General features: G+C 39.1%; 1 protein-coding gene across 5 annotated transcripts in view; it reads right to left on the bottom strand.

The window, feature by feature from the left end:
* CDC42BPA (CDC42 binding protein kinase alpha) overlaps nucleotides 1-17,403 on the bottom strand; it is a 336,523-nt gene that overhangs the window by 216,666 nt on the left and 102,454 nt on the right. For all 5 annotated transcript variants that reach the window (XM_074949164.1, XM_074949160.1, XM_074949163.1 and 2 more), the window contains exons 2-3: nucleotides 15,559-15,650; nucleotides 5,079-5,162 (exon numbers count right to left, since the gene is read on the bottom strand). In XM_074949164.1, coding sequence (XP_074805265.1) covers nucleotides 5,079-5,162; nucleotides 15,559-15,650 — 176 coding nt within the window. The remainder of the gene's footprint in view (nucleotides 1-5,078; nucleotides 5,163-15,558; nucleotides 15,651-17,403) is intronic.

Raw genomic sequence — 17,403 nt, 5'->3', positions numbered from 1 at the left:
TATGCAACTGCATAAATAATAGGCCCTTGAAGACTGTTATCTACAGGATGGGTCATGCAGTGCTCCTATCTCCCAGCTGATGAGAAGGCCAACAGGACTGAGTGACAGCCAATTAAGACAGATTAATTTTTCCACTTAAAGAAAGGAGGAGTAAGCAAATTTAGTACTAGATTTAAGACCCAAGGTAATATGACAAATATGACTAATAGCTTCAGTGTATGTTACCAAACACTTGATAACTTTTGTAAAGTGCAAAATTATTTTACCTTAATCTTAATCAATAGATCTTCTGCTGATCTATTGATCAGAACTATTTTATGAACTGTTGGATCTTTAGCACTCAATGCTCTAAAACAGTTAATCTCTTCATATTAGACAACACCAAAAACTTGTTTTAGTTAAAGTTCTAGAATGAAATGCAGTATAAGTAAGTCACACATGATGGAATTCAGCTGCATTTTTTGCATTCCACTTTATTTCTATCTTGGTGTTTATATTCTGATGATCTCCAATGCGCTCAGCCAACTGTTTAATAAGTAAGATTGATGGGAAATCCATTGTGTTTCTAGAGAGCATTTCCAAAGAAAAATTAAGACCAAGTGTTGATTTATATGGTTCCTGCATGTTTTATGAAAATTGTATCATATTAAACGAACATAAATGACAGAATCATAGAAATGTTGAACTTGAAGGGATGTAGAGAAGTAATCAAATCCAGTTGCTTGTGCTGTGGCAGGACCATGTAAACCTAGACCGGGATAGGCAACCTTCGGCACATGGCCCATCAGTGTAATCCGCTGGCGGGCCACAAGACATTTTGTTTACATTGGCCGTCCACAGGCATGGCCCCCCGCAGCTCACAGTGGCCACAGTTCGCTTTTCCCGGCCAATGGGAGCTGCGGGAAGCAGCAGCCAACACATCCCGGCAGCCCTCGGGTTCCCACAGCTCCAATTGGCTGGGAACTTGTTTGAAATCTAGCGGTGTTTCCCCGCAAAGTTAGATGAAATTACAGCATGTAGTATGTTTCATTATTTCAGCATGAAGCAAGATCAGATAAATCAAAACTAGAAATAAAACTCCATTCTATTTTTAAATGTACCCTCTTAAAGCCAGTTTAAAAATTGTATTTCTTTCCATTAAAATGAGGTTATAAATAGTTTTGAAATATCTTCTCTATGCAAGGTATTTAAAATACCCTTCCCACAGGTCCCAGTGGGTTTCTTGAAGTCTGCACAACCAGTCTAAAAAGAACTACAGCTTTATTTTTCCACTGGTTTGGTGACCAGACGACAAAAAATGGAAACAGAATCTTCTGGAATTAAACTGCATTACACAGTGTGACCTTCAATGCCCCACATACCTGCAAATGTCATTCTTTTCCATTTTTGCAGTGTGTGCCTGCCCTATTATTATAATAACAACAATAAGATTTAGTAGTGTCTACAATATATTGCACAAATACCAAAGCACATGTAAAAAGCTTATACTATAAAAATACAACACAGAGATGGAGGATGGGGAAAGGAGCACAACAGACTAAGAAAGCGATCAAGGGGTAACTACCATGTTTTGATAGTCTATATCTCCCAAATACACCGCAATCTAGGCACAGTCAGCCAACTGATTTCTTGTATGGATCAGTAAGCCAATAGAAGGCATTTGTCAAACTAAGTAACATTACATATAAAAAGTGTTAAAAGTATTTAGGTTGCAAAGGCAAGCATGCAAGTTAGAAAATGAGAGATTTATGATTGCTCTTGCAACCTTAGTTCAGCATCCTGGTGTGTCCAACCTGTTCACTGAATTAGGCAGGGGCCTTGTGGAAAAAATTGTATTGGGTCATGTAATTAAGGGTCATAACCATACATAAGGGGCAAAATTAAGGTTGCATGGGCTACTGTTAATCTGACATTTTCCTTACTTTCAGTTCTTGATTTTGCAAGCTACATAACATCCTTTTAATGTAGTTTTTTGTATGTAATGTCTTAGGATGTTTTAAAGAACAAAAGTAAACACAAATTCTGTTATGCAGAACTGCAGTAAGCTCTTCAAGGTTTGAACCCTGAGTCTTCTGCTCTGTAGCACAGACGTCTACCACTTGAGATACAGGACTAACTACATTAGCTGGAAGATATTACGCCAGACTTGGGGGGGAACTGCTGGCACCATGTACAAGGGTTAACTTTTACTCTATGCAATTGAAATGTTACACAAGCACACATATTTATAGAACATACTATGTTAAAATAATTTAAGCCCCTAAAATAAATTTACAACAAAGCTGGTTTTACTGCTATAATTTATCCTTTCCTACTTTTCAATAAACTGATATCTGTGGGTTGGTCTACACTGAAAATTTACATAGCTATGTCTCTCAGGGGTGTGAAAAATCCACACGCTTGAGGGACATAGCTGTCGACCTAATCCCCAGTGAAGACAGCGTTAGGTCAATGGCAGAATTCTTTCGTCAAACTAGATACCACCTCTTGGGGAGGTGGATTAACTACAGCGATGAAAGACCCCAACTGTCACTTTAGCAAGTATCTACAGCAGTGCAGCATTGCAGATGTGATGTTGTAACGTTTTAAGTGTACATATTCCCTAAATCAACTGTATTTGTATCAGTATAGTTAAAAAAAGAAAAAAAAAAGAAAAAAGAAAAAAAGAATCACATAATAAGGGCTGCATTCCAAACAGGAAGAAAGCACCTGAAGGATAATAGGGTTATAAGGAATAGCCAGCATGGGTTTGTCAAGAACAAATCATGCCAAATCAACCTGATTTCCTTCTTTGACAACGTTACTGGCCTAGTGGATAGGGCGGAAACAGTCGATGTGATGTATCTTTGTTTTAGTAAGGCTTTTAACATTCTTTCACATGACATTCTCATAAACAAACTAGGGAAATGTGGTCTAAATGAAATTACTGTAAGGTGGATTCACAAGCACAACTGATTGAAATACTGTACTCAAACCCAATAAGGTTCACTTTCCTTTTGCTTAAAAAGAGGAGAAAAGCTATACAAACTTATCCAGATACCCAAGACATGAACTTGGTTCCATGGAATACAGACTGATGTTATATGCAGACAATGTCCTTTTGTGTATATCCAAACTACAAATCACTATTCTAACCCTCCTATCACCAATTCAAAAATTTGGAACAATAGCTAGTTAAAAAATAAATTGGGAAAAATCAAAAATATTACACTGTCCTGGTCATGTCGTGGGGCTTTTTCTCAATGGAATTTCCATAGGCAACCTGATGTAATTAAGTATATAAGTATAAAAGTACCAAGAAACTTTAACAAACTAGTGAAGGTAACTTTAGATCCTGTACTCTTTCAAATAAGTAATGATACAAATAAATGGCACCTTCTCTCCCTGAGCCTATGGGGAAGGTCAATCCAGTAAAAATGAATATTCTGTTTAGGCTCCTCTATATTCTAAATGGCCTACCTATAGATACCGCTCTTTTCATTTTAAAAAATTTACTAACATTATTAGAGCATTTCTGTGGGGCCCTGGTCAACACACAATTATCATTTAAAAATCTCCAGCTCCCTAATGTCAAAGAGTGGTTTGTGCTCCCAGACCTACAAAATTACTATTATCCTTTTCGTCATGTCACAGATGTCAAATTGGTTCCAGCATGCTAACACCATGATACCTACATGGGTGGAAACTGAACAGATATTAATGCAGCTAACTCCCCCAGCAGGAAAACGAGTTTTTCTTTGTCTGACAGAGAAAAACAGGATGCCTGCAGCAGAGACTGTGCAAAGGGTCTGGGTTGTCCGAGCTAAGAGGTACTCGTTTCAGCCTTGCTGTGCTCCAAAAGTACGTATCTAGGGTAACCCAGACTTGAAAATTGGGAAAAAACCTGGAGAAACTGGCTGAACAGGGGTTCATATAGATGTCTAAAATTAAAGAAACAATATAACCGGCCACCCTTAGTGGAGTGACTGTACTAACAACTAAAACGCTTGCCAACTTATCAGTTTGATCTGGATGCCCTAGGACTGCCATAGGCCCCAGAGTTACTAAGAACCCCTGGAATGTTCATACATTCCCCAGACCCATGTCCACTATGTATGCTTTACTAATGAAGAGGAACTCCAGCAGCCTGAAGTTCTTTGTGAAAGCGTGGGAAAGGGAATTATCACAGCCCTTAAAAGTACCCCAATGGCAGAGCATATTATAGAATGTTAAAAATGCTTGTGTGGATCTCAGGCTATGCCTGATGCAGAAAAATATTTTATTCATATGTATTGGACTCAACAGAGGTTACACAAGCAAGCGGTTTGTTGACGCTGTAGTAAAGAAAATGGAATCCTGATATATATGCTATGGACTGTCCAACAGCTAGGCAGCTGTGGAAACAGGTGGACACAAGAGTGAAATTAGTTGCTGGCTTCTGCAACCAAACCTCAGTTGAAAATTATAGTCCCAGGTTACATATCTACATGCTGGTTTTATCTCCATCACCAAGATTTTGGCTCAGAATTTAACAAAAGTGGAGGAGTAGGCTTATGCCCAGAATAGAGCAGTGGTATTCATACCTTCTGCATTAGCAACAAAAGAAAGAATAGCTTATTGAGACGGAGAGCAATTATATGAATTTAAGAAATTTTGAACCTGATTCTTGATACATTTGGATAAAGAATGCTGAGATAGCTCAAATAATGCCAGGGTCCCATTGCACCTACCCTTTCTGCTTTTTCCCCTCCCTCTTCCTGTACTCTCCCCCCCTTTTTTAAATTTTTTATTTATTTGGGGGGGGTGGTTACCCCCAACCCTAACATGTTAGGCCTGTGTAATACTGTCTGATTTTGAATTGTATGGTCTTTCAGCTTTGACCAGTTGTAAAGTTGTGTAATTGTGTATATTTATTAGATATCCTTGGAAAATGTGGTTTTGGGTAACATATACAAGCTGTAAATCAACTACCTTTTTGTATTTTTATTGTTTGTTTCTTTATGAAAATTCATCAACTTTTTTTTTTTAAAAAGAAGAGTAACTGAGTAAAGTCCTCACAAGCAAGTATATAAACACTAAAAACATTTCTGTAGTCTTACCTCAGCTCTCTTCAGCATCTCCCATTTATTCAGTATTTTCATGGCAAATACCTTATCTGCATTTTTCAGTTTTACTACTGCAACCTGGAAAACATAAATTGCAGATGAATAACGTAAAATAGGAAAATAAGTGGTTGCCAGAATAATCCTTTTTTGGAAATATGTAGATGGCTGAGTTGCTTTAAAATTTATTTTTGTTTTGATAGGATTTTGGACTCTGATTTATAACTTCACTCTGCATACATGATGCCGTACCAAGCATTCATCATCACAAACCATGAAGAGTAATTTCACAGCTGTCCAGGGTATTTGTTCTGTAAAAGTTCTTAAATTCCCCTTAAGCCTCCATTACATAAAAGTATATCCTTCTACATTACAATAGCTGAACACAGCTGAAAGATGGCACTTCTATCAGTACAGTACTTCCTTCCCCCTCTATCCTATTACTGCCATATCATCACTGGATATGTTCCCAAAACTTGGAATAGTTATTGAACCCATTCTCTTCTATCACTGAACTAAATGGCTGCAGCGACAAACAAAAAAGAGTTCCTGGTAATGTAGTAGTCAGGTCCCAAAACCAAGAAACATCAGAATGTCAGCTGGTACAACAAATTATTTACTGGAGATTTGCTACAGGATCAATCTTCTAGACCCATTTCAAAGAACAGGGGAAGCTATAATAAATAAAAATAATTAAGCATAATACTATGCACTCCTATACCATCTTCCATATGAAGCTTTCAGTGAGGTCTCTTTACACCCCCATGAACTAGGAGAGTATTATCATCCCCATTTTATGGATGGGAAAACTTAAAAATAGAGAAGTTATGACTCTTACTTAACATTTACATTAGGTATCAGAGGTACATTTGGCAATTTACCAAGAGAAAAAAACCCAAACTCCTTGACCTCAGGATTTTACAATCTAGATTAGATACACTATGACAAAAGCCAGGATGGGATCGTATCAAGAAAGAGGCAGGGCAAGTGGGAGGTGGGGACGTTTATACAAAACAAATTTATTATTTTTCTTGTTTTCACAATGTAGACATCATAGGTACAGTCCTGAATTCCCTAGTTCGGATAAGACATAAAAACAAAGGAAGTCTGAAGCAAAGCTAACAACAGAACCCAGGACTCAACCTCCTGAGCCACAAAATTAACCTTCAAATATGAAAAGCTCAGTGCTTTCATAAATTTTAAAATCCATACATCAATCTACTCCAATTCCCATTCGCTTGCAAAGAAAGGCATGCTCCCAGGGCCTAAGGAGAGAAAAGACTGTTTTTGTTTTGGTTGCACACCAGGATGTTGTCTCACAGATTAGCATCATCTTTACCCTGCAGGCTAGTGACAACATACATACATACACACACTATATTATATATGGTTGAACTCTACACTTTCTCCATCTCTTTCATATTCAGCAACTTGGCTACATGCCAGAGAAGTAATAACAGGAAAGAAAATGCAACAGATGCTGACAGCTTGATGAAGGAAATGTCACACAAGGCTCTTTTCAACCCTTCTTCAAAGGTGGCACCAGCTGAAATAGCTTCATCAAGCTAGTATAGGTGCATGTTAAACTCCATTTACAGTTCTTATAGATGTCTAAAGCAGAAACACTCTCTTTCTCTCGCTAAACTATAAATTGGGTGGAACAGCTATCAACTCCCAGAGGTGCTGTGGTACATTAATCAGCCTGCCCTCCATCACATCCCACCCCCTTCTGAAAATAAAATGCAATTCAAGAAGAAATGAAAAGAGGAGAAAATACAAGGCTATCAGACCTAGCTGTTGAAACTAGTTTCCAAACTAAATTTTTAAAGGCTATCCCCAATAAAGATCAGGCACATGAACCTAGGTTCCCATACACAGATTCATTAAAAAAATATAGATTCTAAGGCCAGAAGGGACCACTGTGAACACCTACTTTGACATACTGCATAACCAGGAATAGAACTTCCCCAAAATAATTCTTGTTTGAACCACAGCAGTTCTTTTTAGAAAAACTTCCAGTCTTGAGTTAAAAATTGCCAATGATTGAAAATCTGCCACAGCCTTCAGTTTAGATTCATATTCATAAAAGACTTTCAGGTCCAGACTTGGGATTTCTCAAGACTTGCTCAACTTTGGTACTGAAAAAGATTTAGATTCCTTGTCAGTTTCATAGCTGTCCCAAGGTTCTAAATAGCAGTGTTGAAACTTATTTGTTTCAGTTTCACTCTGTTGTTGCTTGAGAAATCTATGAGCAATTCCAAAGGTAGTGGAGCTGGATGTCTCACTCAAGAGACAACACTGCATCAGTTTATATTTTTTTCATATTTGGAAGGTGACCTTTACAACCATAAGGGCTAGAAAGTTTTTCTTTTGTTTTAAGAAGAGGTTAAATTCTGCAGAAATTAACGACTAAAACCCCTTCATTTACCAGGGAACCCTTCTGCTTGGAACTAGTAAAGAAGTCAGTGGACTTTTCAAACTCTGTCAAGGAGTTAGGTATTTTGAAATTGGCCCATAGTGTTGGACGTGGCTGTTAATGATCCAAGGCCTGAGCATGTCTGCTACAATTTTCAAGGAAGGCTAAAGGAGTTAGGTCTCCAACTCCCATTGGCTTTCAATGGAACTTAGGCACCTAACTCCCTTTGATCCCTTTGAAAATCGCAACCATTGCATGCAGAGTGATCTCTGGGAAACAAGAGGGCATATATTGTCAGTTTGGGTTTTTTGGTAGCTTCTGTTAGAAAAATACTTGAGGAAGCAAAGAGAAACATGCTTACATATAGTGTAGAGATGAGAAGCCTAGCTAATAAGGGGCAGAAGCAGTTGGACAGCATGCCAGGGAGAATTGCTGTTTGTGGGAAATATGTAAAACTGCTGGAAGAATGAAAGGGAAAATAAAATCCAACTAAAATCAAAATGTTTACATCAACATATACCAAACATTTTTCAGTGGGTTACTCACAGAAAAAAAATAAATTTAAAAAAATTTAAAATGTCCAGTTTTAGTAAGTTCCAGGAACCAGACTTTTATGATGAATAGAGGGGAGTGATTATCAGTTCTTCCTTTCTTTGACCATTCAAAACATTTTTTTGAGGATAGCAGAGCATCAAAAAGGCCCCCTGTGTACGTGTTTGTGTGTTTATCTACACACACACACACACACACACACACGTTAGTGTCTATATAACGTTTCAGAATTTTCTTTTAATTTTGATTAGAAACAATAGCAGCCTTGTTGATTACTATTTAAGTAGCACCATTGTGGTTCATGTTGCACAACGCATAGTAAAAGCAAACTCTTTAGTCCAAAGAGCTTACTATGTAACTAGATAGACAACACAAAATACAGTACACCCACAGGAAGTTACTCTCCATAGCCAACACAGTTTTAAACATGACTTTGTATGGGACGTAGACAGAATAAGTTTTATTTAGGGACATGGTAGGTGGTTTACATAAAATAAAGGTTACAAGGTTGCTTGGTACAGATTGACCATGTCTAGTAGAAAAAATATGTTGCGTTTTTAAAAACACGTTAGCTAACCATGTTTTAACTAACACAATTTTAAACAGGGCAATTTATGTTTTAAAACATGCTATCTGGTTGTGATCAACCCTAGGAGTTGATCACAACCCGATAACACATTTTTAAAGACGACTTCATAGCTTTTAAAGCCAGAAGGGACCATTATGGTCATCTAGACTGACCTGCTTCATAACACAGGCCTGTGACACTCTGTGCCCCAAAATGACACTCTGCATCCCATATTCACCATTGGTGACATAATTATATGTTTTGTCCAAAGTATGCTTGTGAGGTATCATTTTAAAGTCTTAATCTGTTGAACATTAATATCCTGTTAACCCAACTATCAGCCTTTCAAGTACAGTAACTCCTCTCACTTAACATCATCCCGATTAACACTGTTTCGTTGTTCTGTCGCTGATCTATTAGCGAACATACTCATTTAAAGTTGTGCAATGTTTGCTTATAACGTTGTTTGGTTGCAGCCTGCTAGCGGGTAGGGGCTTGGAACCAGGGTGGGCCGGCAGCCCCATCAGTTCCCCTTCACCCCACCAGCGAGCCCTACGGATCAGCAACTCCCCCCTCCCTCCCCGCACCTCCTGCCCACAACAATCAGCTGTTTCACGGCATTCAGGAGGCTTGGGGGGTGGGGAGGAATGAGGATGCAGGGTGCAGCCTCCCCCGTCCCTCCCCATGCCTCCTGCCCACAGCAATCACCTGTTTCGCGGCATTCAGGAGGCTGGGGGGGAGGGGAGGAGCAAGGGATGCAGCACGCTTGGGGGGGAGTGGGTTGAGTGGGTGGAGTGGGGGCGGGCCTGGGGCAGAGCCAGGGGTTGAGCACCCCCCAGCACTTTGGAAAGTTGGTGCAGCCGTGCACGCGCCGTCCGGAGGACGGAGTGGTGCACTCCAGCAGGATAGCATGGGTTCATCATCATTTTCAGTTTCTGCAGGAAAGTGTTTGCAGCCGCTGCTGTGCATCAATTTGTCTCCTCCCTCCTGCCTCTCTCAGTGCTGCCGTGTAAAGTGTGTGGCTACATTAACAACAATGTGTTAACCCTTGAGGGCTCAGCCGGGTACTAGTTCATCATTTAGCAGCAAGACATTCCCTGGGAAATATCCCACCTGATATCAACACGGTTGCTTTAGGAGAACCTCAGGGAGCTTATGACCAGGTCCCCAGACAATCCTCTGATTAGAACTTGTTTAAAACTTATACTGTATATGTATATAATTTCTGTCTGGTGAAAAAAATTTCCCTGGAACCTAACCCACCCCACTCCCTATTTACATTAATTCTTATGGGGAAATTGGATTAGCTTAACATCGTTTCACTTAAAGTCGCATTTTTCAAGAACATAACTACAACATTAAGTGAGGAGTTACTGTACAACAATAAAAAGGCCAAATGGCCCATTCAGAAGAATACAAACACTCACAAGGATTACACCAGGAACTGTGAACAATGGAAACCTCTCAGAGATAGCACTCCACAATGGGAACTGTTTGACTCAGGTCACAGCAAAAGATCTTTTCAGCAAAATGGAAGAAGCTATAAAAGGGGGAAGTGACATCACCACTCGGCCTCACGCCCCACACAAGGGAACACCTGGAAACACATGACGGACAATGACTGAACTGGGGGAAGTGCTGGTCCCAGGAGGGAAAGAAGGAAGCCTGACTGTGTATGGAAGTTTGGTGGACTGTTTGTACTATTTAGGAGGGTGTACTATTTAACTGCTTGAGTCAAATCCAATCCAGTTTAGAGAATTTAGATTGCACTCTTGTTTTATTTCTTATGGTAATCTGTTTTGACCCGTTTGCTATTACTTATAATCACTTAAAATCTATCTTTCTGTAGTTAATAAATCTATCTTATATTTTACCTAGAAACAGTGTGGTTTGAGTGACGTGCTTGGGGAAAAATCTCAGCTCATCTAACAAAGGTTTGTGCATTGTCCTCTCCACTTTGAGGGAGGGTCGGACTGGGTAATAACTCATACACTGGTGAGGCTTTTGACCAGGGCAAGACGGTACAGCTCTGGGTCCTAGGCCGTGGAGCTGGAGGGTGAGATGGCTGGAATCGCTCTATTATTAGTTCATGCGTGGTGGTGGAGAAGCCCTCATGTAACCGCAGCTGGGTGTGTCCCTGCCTATGTAAAGGTTTGTACGAGTGCAGGACCAGGAGCGGTCTGCAGCTTGTCACAGCAGCACAGAGTGAGAGGGAGCCCAAGCTGGTGAGACAGAGGGTTCAGCAGCACCCCAGTTCCAGGCTGCACCCCCGGGGTGGGGGTGGAGGCAACCCATCACAAGGCTATAGAAACTTACCCTGTGTTTTCTGCATCAAACCCAATAACATGGTATTTATGCATCAGGTGCTATGTAAAAGTGTTAAATAACAATAGTTTATACACAGTTGTGGCAGCACCTATAAAAGTATGCAAGGAAGGCTTAGTTTTTGGGGGGGTTTTTTGGGGAAAGCGTAGCATGAGTTTCTTCCTGCTTCATGCCAATGAGTGCCTGTCATTTATGGTAAGATTCAACTGGAATGCTGAAGGTTGGTTGCAGTATTAGGGCCCTGTTCTGCTGCCATTCCACAACTAGAATTGCTACAGAGATGGCTCATCACAGAGTTTCTAGGTTATCATTCCAGTCTGCAACGCAGAAGGAGGCCCACATGTCAAATTTACATTGTGGGTTATATTTTGCCATGGGGATTGAGCCCTTCCATTCCATTAATATTACTGGGAGTTGTGTCTGAATCTTAGCGCTCCATGCTAAAGATGTACCCTATGGTGTAAACATATTTTTCTCTTATAGACTAAGAGCGGATTATAGTCAGATGTAAAATAACATGTCAGTTACACTCTCAAACTGCCTGGAAGAATTAGAAGAAAGGTCCTAAACAACAAAGCTGTTGCCCACGGGCCAGTGGCAATATCCCCTTCCTTTGTGTGATCCACTGATTCACGGTTTTAAAGACCTTTGGCTAACAGGTTTCTGGTAAATTTTTCACACATTGCTGCATGGGGCCAGCAGTACTAGGGCACTTATTGGCCGCATCATGAGCTGTGCCAGGATAAGAACAACTCCTACTACACAGGCATGAATGAGTTCCTTGGCCAGAAGATATTATCCCAACACAGGACCTTGCATAAACAAGTGTATGTGGGAGCTAAACTGAACAAAAATGGAAGGATTCTCAGGGCTACATCAGGGAGGGCAAGGACTTCAAGAAAAACAAAAATAAACTGTAAACTTTTACAATTAAAAATAATAATTAGTTCAGACTGCCTTTGTCTGTACCTATCCTGTTCAAAAGTAACGAAAAAGAGAGCTAGTTAATAAGAAACTATTCCCGAATGTATACATTATAAAAAAAGGAACCATGTGAGTACAGAGCCACTGTATGAACAAGTGTTAGCTTGTGCCAATGAAAATTTGCATTTGCTTATTATGCAGAAATATTCAGAATCATGAAAGTCATGAAATTTTTGCAATGTATTAGTAACTTAATTTAGGCTATCTTAAGCTGCAATGATGTGTGGTTTAGCAGCCTTTACCATTTTTTTTTTATTTTACATACCTAACAGTTAAAAGGATATTTTAATGCACAAAGGAATGTTTGGTAAGAATATGTTATTCCAAATCCATTTTTTAAAAGGGACAATATCAACCTTTACAGGATTTAAAATGTACCTTCCTTAAACAATGGTAAAATCATAACTAGCATCCTTGAAGGATGCCTTTTAGCTATTTTAGAACTCTTATTTTAAAAAAAAACACATTGGGTTTTTACCAGTTTCAGCATAGATTAACATTTCTTTTTACTGAAGACCAAAACATTAAAAAAAAAAAAAAAAAAAAAGACAAATTCCAGAGTCTTTTAAAAAGACACTTTTATGCATTGTTCTCCAGGAACATGGCATGGAGTTACCTGGTTACTATCCTTTATGGAAGACAGGTGTCAGGAATTAAATAGGTTGATGGTATCCATTTAAGGCAAGAGGATTTTTTTTTTTAAATACTAAAGAAAATCTAAAGCAGGGGTCAGCAACCTTTGGCATGTGGCCCATCAGGGTAATCCGCTGGCAGGCCGTGAGACATTTTGTTTACGTTGACCGTCCGCAGGCACGGCCCCCCGCAGCCCCCAGTGGCTTTGGTTCGCCATGCTGGCCGCCGCTTCCCATTGGCTGGAAACGGCAAACTGCGGCCACTGGGCGGTGCGGGGGGCCATGCCTCCAGAGGGTCAATGTAAACAAAATGTCTCGCGGCCCACCAGCGGATTACCCTGATGGGTCACGTGCCGAAAGTTGCCAACCCCTGGTCTAGAGCCACCCATTGTGCAGAATCTCAGTATTAGCTAAAGCTGACAGTAGATGAGGGTGGGGAAAACTATGCTTTAATTATGAACTGGAGAGGGTAGTCAACTGAAGCAAGAGCAAAAGGGAGTAGAGGTGAGCATCTCAAAGTTGGGCTCCCCTTGATAATATCTTACAGAAGAAAAATTACTTTCTGTGCATCAAGCTGAAAGGTGTCTGCAAAGAGATATTGAATACAGCTCCCTAGATCTCCTTGGATGCAAGAATTTATAGGGCTGAAACACCTTCCAGTTCTTCAGAGGTAGAGTGGAATAGATCACCCACTCTGGGAGGGAACTCTGACTCCAAATGCAAAATTTCCTGATCCCACAAAGATAGCCTGTGTAGCAGATGATTTAGGCTTCAGTACATAGGGTCCCGAGAATACTTTGCAGAGAATAAAAATCCCAGTTCCTTTAACATAGCCAAGTGGAACAACAGATTAAATAAATGCAATGTACTTGCTCCTGGTAGCACTGCAATGGGTATCTGCTGTGTGATGGTTCTCATACTTTAAACATGTATATGGTGGTGGTGATAGCAATAGTAGGGACCTACATTAAAGTAAAAATCACAGTTCCTTTAGTACAGCTACAGAAACTAAGCCTTCCATGACTCTAGACAAGCACAGCCTAATTCTTACTCATGAAAGAAAATAAATGTCCTTGAACCTGCCTCTTCTCTGCCACCCAAATATGATATATGCTCTCCAGAGGAGCCATCATACAGACCCCAAATCACATAATATTCTGAAAGTCCTTAAATTCCATTGGCAACAGGAATATTCCTCAGACCCTGCCTCAAAAAAAAAAAAAAATTGGCTTTCTGTTGCCTAAGATTTTTTTTCAAGGCAATAAGGAAAGTTTTCAGCTGAGGATCTACCATGAGGTCCTGTCCCTAGCACATTAGGCTGTCAAAAAATTCAAGGCCCCGTTTGCTCACAAAACTACCCATTCTGCATGTGCACTTCTTGTTGGTATATGGAAATCATGAGACATGTTCACTTAGTGGATCTTAAGAAATAGGGGCTGAAAGCCAAGGTTTCTTCAACCTGGAAACTTTCAGTCTCTGCTACCTCCACAGGCTGTTCAGCTCCTTGGAAGCCAGTGACTGGTCACCCTGTCCGACAAGTTCAAACTGAAGAGGGAACCTCTGATCTAGACTGTTAAATGAGCAGGAGCAGAAAATGAAAGCTTTACAACTCCATTGTACGTGCTACCAAATGAGGCATGACAAAACGCTGGTATAGTTTTAGAACAATAATAATGCAAATATAATCAAATAACCATTCAAAATTGGAAGCAAAATGGGAGGAACAGAAAGGGAATAATTCATGTTTTTAAAATGCTTGGATTAAAACATATACCGTAACAATTAAAATTCACAGATTATATCTATTCTGAAAAAAGAGATAACGTGAGCCATAAATATTTCCATCTTTCACGATGCCTTTCAGGATGGTCTTGGAAGTGTAACATGATTGACCTTATCTACCATTAAACACTAAAAATTGGGGGAAAAAACACCTTCTAAACAAAACATCATTAAATGTTTAGTAAAGTGCTCATTTGACAGACTCAGTTCAACAGTACAGCTTCAGTCCAAAGGACCCTCAAGTTCAGTGGAAAACCAAAGAAATCTGTAACAATTTCAGTAGAGTCCATCCATCATCGTCAATGTTTTCTACGCACAAAATAAAACTGGGAAACCCCTTTTTCTTGACAAAACTATAATTTAAAAAAAAAAAACCTACACAGATCATTGAAAAATTTAATATCATCTGTCTCCTGAACAAGGACTGGGCTCTGCAAGCACAAAGACCATGATGTTTCCACAGCTATCCACAATGGAAAGCCTATTTGAGTGTGGGCAGAGATCTTTTTGGTGAAAAAAAAAAGCAACAGTGAAATTATCATTTATCCACATCTATTCCCATTTGCTCATCAAAATAAGAAATGTAAATTAAAGACAGACAGAAGACCAATGACTTGCTGTGTAACTTTTTCAAATCACTTAACCTTTCTCTGCTTAGTTTCCCCATATGCAGAATGGGAGTAACACTTATTCAACTTTGTAAATCACTTTCAAATCTTCAGATAAAAAGTACAAAAAGACAAATATTCCCTACCCTGTAAATTTTCTGTTTTTGAAATCTTCTGTACCAGATCAGATGCTTGGATTAGTGGCCTTAATACAGATTTTTAAGGTGATCTTCTGGGCACCAGCCTGCATCTTTGCCAGACATTATGAAATAGATGTGCATGCTTTCACAGATATGGACTTTGGCAAACAGTTGCTGCAGACAGGCACTAATACCTCCTATATATACCCAAATATATGAACTGCCTTGGGAGGTCACAAGTGGAGGTGATCAGAATTTTTTTTGACAAATGCAGATTTGTGGAACTTGAAATGTTTTGTGAAAATCCTTCAAGTTCAATCAATTTTCGTCCCTGCCTCCATCCCTACCAGCTCACTAAGTAGTATTTCTGTGTACTTCTAGAGGACTTGTATTTCAATATCTTGGTACCAATAAATTTTCTGACTGCAGAAGATTTTCTGTAGTACATTTAACGTCTCAAAAAACCTTACCTCTCCAAAGGCTCCTCTACCAATCACCTTCAAGATTTCAAAATCTTCTTTATGTAGTCGCATCTGTTTCACCTTAGATGTAAAAGGTTTGGCTGAAACAAAGGAAAATGTCAATCATTAAAAAAAAGGTAACATTAATAAAATAAAATATTAAGTTATAAGAGCCCTGAAAATAATAGAACATTTTTCTTATATACATCTATTCCCTAAAGTAATATTACAAAATATAAAGCTGAAACTAATGACCAATAAGAGCTAAGCCAAACTTTCTGTCTGCTCTGAAAGGAATTTTATGGAGTACATATTTTTTACAGATAGAATCAAGCTGCCTATATCCTTCTATATTTCTTATAAATCCACACAATGATTTTCAATATAGTAGGTTTCCAAGTGTTATAGATTGGTATGTCTGGTTGTGAAAGTACAGTGTGGTAAAATTATGACATCACTCTGGACAGAAATATGCTAACTTCTACACCAGCTCAATATTAATGATCAATATTTTACTCTAAGGAAAATTAAAGTGCTGATGAAAAGGTGCTGGACTGATAGCACTGTCCCAAGAAGGTATATCAATACATACTTCCTGAGAGATCACTACTTTATGTGCAAGGGTTACTAAATTAACCTTTAACCCTTGGTTTAGTATGTTTGCTTGGGGTTTTTTGCTTTGACCCCCATTTCCCTCCAAAATCTTTTTCTAAGCCATATATTTTTACTCTATATTTTATTTTAATTTGGTGACCAAACTTGAACGAAACATTCCACACACAGGTAATTCTAGTGTTTATATATAATATTTTCTGTATTTTTTCCAGAGTCAAGTTTATAATAAACAGCAGACTTTCTCCAAAAGAAAATTTGGTGAACTGAAATGTTTTAGAAATAAATATTTTAAAACCATTTAGATCCCAAATGATTAAGAGCATACGTGCAGACAAACATTACAAATATATTTAAAAACCATTACCTAGTATGCCTCAACCCTTATTTATAATTTTGCAAGTTTTAATTCTGTAACAGCACCTACGGCTATGGAAAGGCAGGGTAAACATTGCCATGAGAATGAAGTAAAAATGACTATTTTAAATCAAGTCTACCTTAAGTTATGTGCCAAGACTCATGTTTAGAATTCTGCATTGCCCCTCTTAAGTTGAACTCAGCATTAACACAAAGAGAATGCAGGGAAACATTTTGGTCTGCATTCTTGTTTGAGATTAACTCTTCCAAGAGAAACACAGAAGTCTAACTTCACGTCTTGACAGGTAATAATAGGCCAGCCTATTTATCCCCTACATCCATGTGCAGAGGGGATCCTCTGCATGTGGAACACCTCCTTTCTAACTTGGAGTGCTAAACTCTCTCCCCCAAATCCCAGGGGCAATAAAATGAAAAGGTAAATTCTCAGGATGCACTGCTAAGAGCCATGGAACCCTCCAACTGAAGGACAATGCCCTACCAAATAAAAGTTCTGGGGAAAATTCCCTGGAGGGGAACTTCATTGACCCACTGACATTTAAACGGTTTCAGAGTAGCAGCCGTGTTAGTCTGTATTCGCAAAAAGAAAAGGAGTACTTGTGGCACCTTAGAGAGACTAACCAATTTATCTGAGCATAAGCTTTCGTGAGCTACAGCTCACTTCATCGGATGCATTCAGATGAAGTGAGTTGTAGCTCACGAAAGCTTATGCTCAAATAAATTTGTTAGTCTCTAAGGTGCCACAAGTACTCCTTTTCTTTTGACATGTAAACACTCATCTTCAAAGGACTTTACCAATATTAGTGTTACGATTCCTCAAGTCTTTAAAAGCTGAACCCCAAGTCAGGATTATGAAATCAGAAGAAT

Source organism: Natator depressus, chromosome 3 (genome assembly GCF_965152275.1).
Source record: "Natator depressus isolate rNatDep1 chromosome 3, rNatDep2.hap1, whole genome shotgun sequence".
In the NCBI taxonomy this organism is placed as follows: domain Eukaryota; kingdom Metazoa; phylum Chordata; order Testudines; family Cheloniidae; genus Natator; species Natator depressus.
The sequence above is the reverse complement of the archived record's forward strand: the minus strand, read 5'-3'. Positions and strand labels throughout refer to the sequence as shown.